Raw genomic sequence first — 2399 nt, 5'->3', positions numbered from 1 at the left:
AATACTTTTGTTTATTCTTTACATCTCTTATCTTAAAACTAAGTTCAATAAATATACAACTTTGGAGATATGTACAATAATAGAATATTACATCAACAAACAATAGCGGAATGCTACAGTGAACAACAATATAACTACTATATTGCAAACTATACAACTAGAGATTACTGCAGTTAACCATTTTAAATCCTTAAAGCTAGCTTTTCACCAGTACTTCGAACTGCGAAGAAAATAACCTATGAAAAAAATTCACCAAAAAGATCAGTTTATCTCTAAACAACCTAGTTAGTTGATTTTTTTCTAGCTCATCATTTTTGCACATCTCTGGTGAACAGATAGCCTTAAAACCCTTAACACTCGACACTGGTATTAAACTAACTAAAATTAAATCACAGATTGAACGTCCCACTATTCCAACTCGTGGGAATGTCAGCCTCTTTGAGATTACCAACTCTCATGTCACATAAACTCTTCACAAAGTCAGTGTCGCGATAGAACTGTCACAGGTTTGTAAATATGCGGCGTTAGAGGGTGATGTGATGGTGATGGAAGCTCAGGGCTCGACGCTCCAGACGTAGGGGGCGAATGCATCATAGGTGGTGAAGGTGGTAGTAAAGGAGACGTTTGCGCAAGCATTGCCGATTGTCCTAGCTGAGAGTTCTGCAATAACGACTGGCCGAAGAAAGGAGCACTTTGCAGCCTTTCCGGAGAGTACAAGGCTGGAGAATAAGATAGTCCATTATAACCCATTTCTCCTCTAAACGCTGGATGAACAGCACTGGGAGCTACCGGCGGCGTTTTCATCTGCATCGGCGCGTACCTTTGATACAATAACTGAGAGTACAGACCGACTAGTTGACTGTAAGTGGCTGGGGGATACGGGCCAGTTAACGGAGCACCAGGGAATAACGGTCGTTTAAAACAGGCTAGTCTAGATCTTCCGTTAAGCGCTGATCGACGCCGAAGCTTCCCAGTCGTTCCGCCGATGAAGACGTCTTCGGCCGACGCGTCGAGCATCCAATAATTCCCTTTCCCAGGATCGTCGTAATGTCGTGGCACTTTCACAAAACACTTGTTCAGGCTTAAATTATGACGGATGGAGTTCTGCCAACCTTGTCTATTCTCTCTGTAGTATGGAAAGTTGGTCATTATGTATTCGTAGATGCCGTTCAATGTGAGGCGTTTTTCAGGACTGTTTCGGATCGCCATCATGATCAAAGCGTTGTAGCTGTACGCGGGTTTTTCATGTTTTTTATCCTTTTTGTCTTCGTCTTCTTTAGGTTTGCTGCAGTCGACGGGTTCCGTGCCCGTGACGTCTAATTCCGAATCGCTAAGGTCAGCTTCGGAAGGCGTAGCTGTCGAGGATGCGGTCGGCGAGGGGGGTGGTTTCGCCGCTGCGTGGTTCATCAGTATAGCGTTTATACTGAAATCTCCTTCGAACTTCACCATGTTGGTACACTTGTGAACACTAGTAGCAAATAGGGACTGAACGCGCTGCGCGTGTGCGCTGGGTGCGAGCGGCGAGCAGACTGGCGGGCGGGGAGGCGGGCGGGGATATTTATACTGCGGGGAAATCTCGCCTCCTCGGAAGCTTTGGGCGCGCTCGCCGACCAATCACAAAGCGAGCTTTTCTCTATATAAAGTCACGCCCCTCGTTCTGAAATGTCCCCGCGCGTCTCTGCCCCCCCGCGAGGCCCCCTCTCGAGACTCACTCGTCGTGTTGCATTCAATGATTCGACTCTACGTTTTATTTTCGCTGCAGTTCGAGCTCAAGTTTTATTTTGTTTTATTTTATTCCACTGCATCTTTTTAAAGAGCGTGATTCATTAAGGGTTAACATATTAGCACATAGTTATCTAATTATTTAGTAGTATTTGCATTTCGAAGTTACAATAATTATGATCATTTTCACAATTTGCGTAATTGGTAACACGAAGCTAATAATATTATGTTTGTTTGATAATAATTATGTTGATAAGAAAAAAAATTAATCATTGTGAGTTTGCCAAAAGGTAAGTGGTATTAACGATTATCGTTAGTGTCGATTACTGAACACAAACAGAAATAATTTATGAGGTATAAAATAAAACAATATTTAAGTAGTAGATAGGTAGGTAGGTAAGTAGGTAGGTCTGTACTCTGTACCTAATTGCCTAAGTAATTAATAATTATACCTATTGAAGTGCTTTATTGCCCAATAATTATTAGGTACTTACTTATACAATTGATAGACGTCCACTGCTGGACGTAGGTCCCCTGAAGGGACTCTAGGTTTAATAACGATGATGATAGATACTTGTAGGTAGGTAGGTATATTCGTTGCTAATAGATTAGTCAAAGTCAAAGTCAAATGATTTATTCAAAATAGGTAATAAATTACTCGTATTGATGGTCTGGTA

The 2399-nt window shown here is 42.1% G+C and overlaps 1 protein-coding gene across 1 annotated transcript; it reads right to left on the bottom strand.

Annotated features, from left to right (window-relative positions):
* Positions 1 to 1517, bottom strand: LOC117984222 (fork head domain transcription factor slp2-like). Its single transcript, XM_034970846.2, has one exon. It carries the CDS (start codon positions 1447 to 1449, stop codon positions 481 to 483), a length of 969 nt encoding a protein of 322 aa, XP_034826737.1. The 5' UTR covers positions 1450 to 1517; the 3' UTR covers positions 1 to 480.
* Between the last annotated feature and the right edge of the window lie 882 nt (positions 1518 to 2399).

The sequence above is a fragment of the Maniola hyperantus genome, chromosome 8 (assembly GCF_902806685.2).
Source record: "Maniola hyperantus chromosome 8, iAphHyp1.2, whole genome shotgun sequence".
In the NCBI taxonomy this organism is placed as follows: Eukaryota; Metazoa; Arthropoda; class Insecta; order Lepidoptera; family Nymphalidae; genus Maniola; species Maniola hyperantus.
This window is presented reverse-complemented; position numbering and strand designations above follow the sequence as displayed.

What these genes read in the sequence shown, in the direction of transcription:
- LOC117984222 (XM_034970846.2), bottom strand. Translation starts at nt 1,449, where the DNA reads ATGGTGAAGTTCGAAGGAGATTTCAGTATAAACGCTATACTGATGAAC.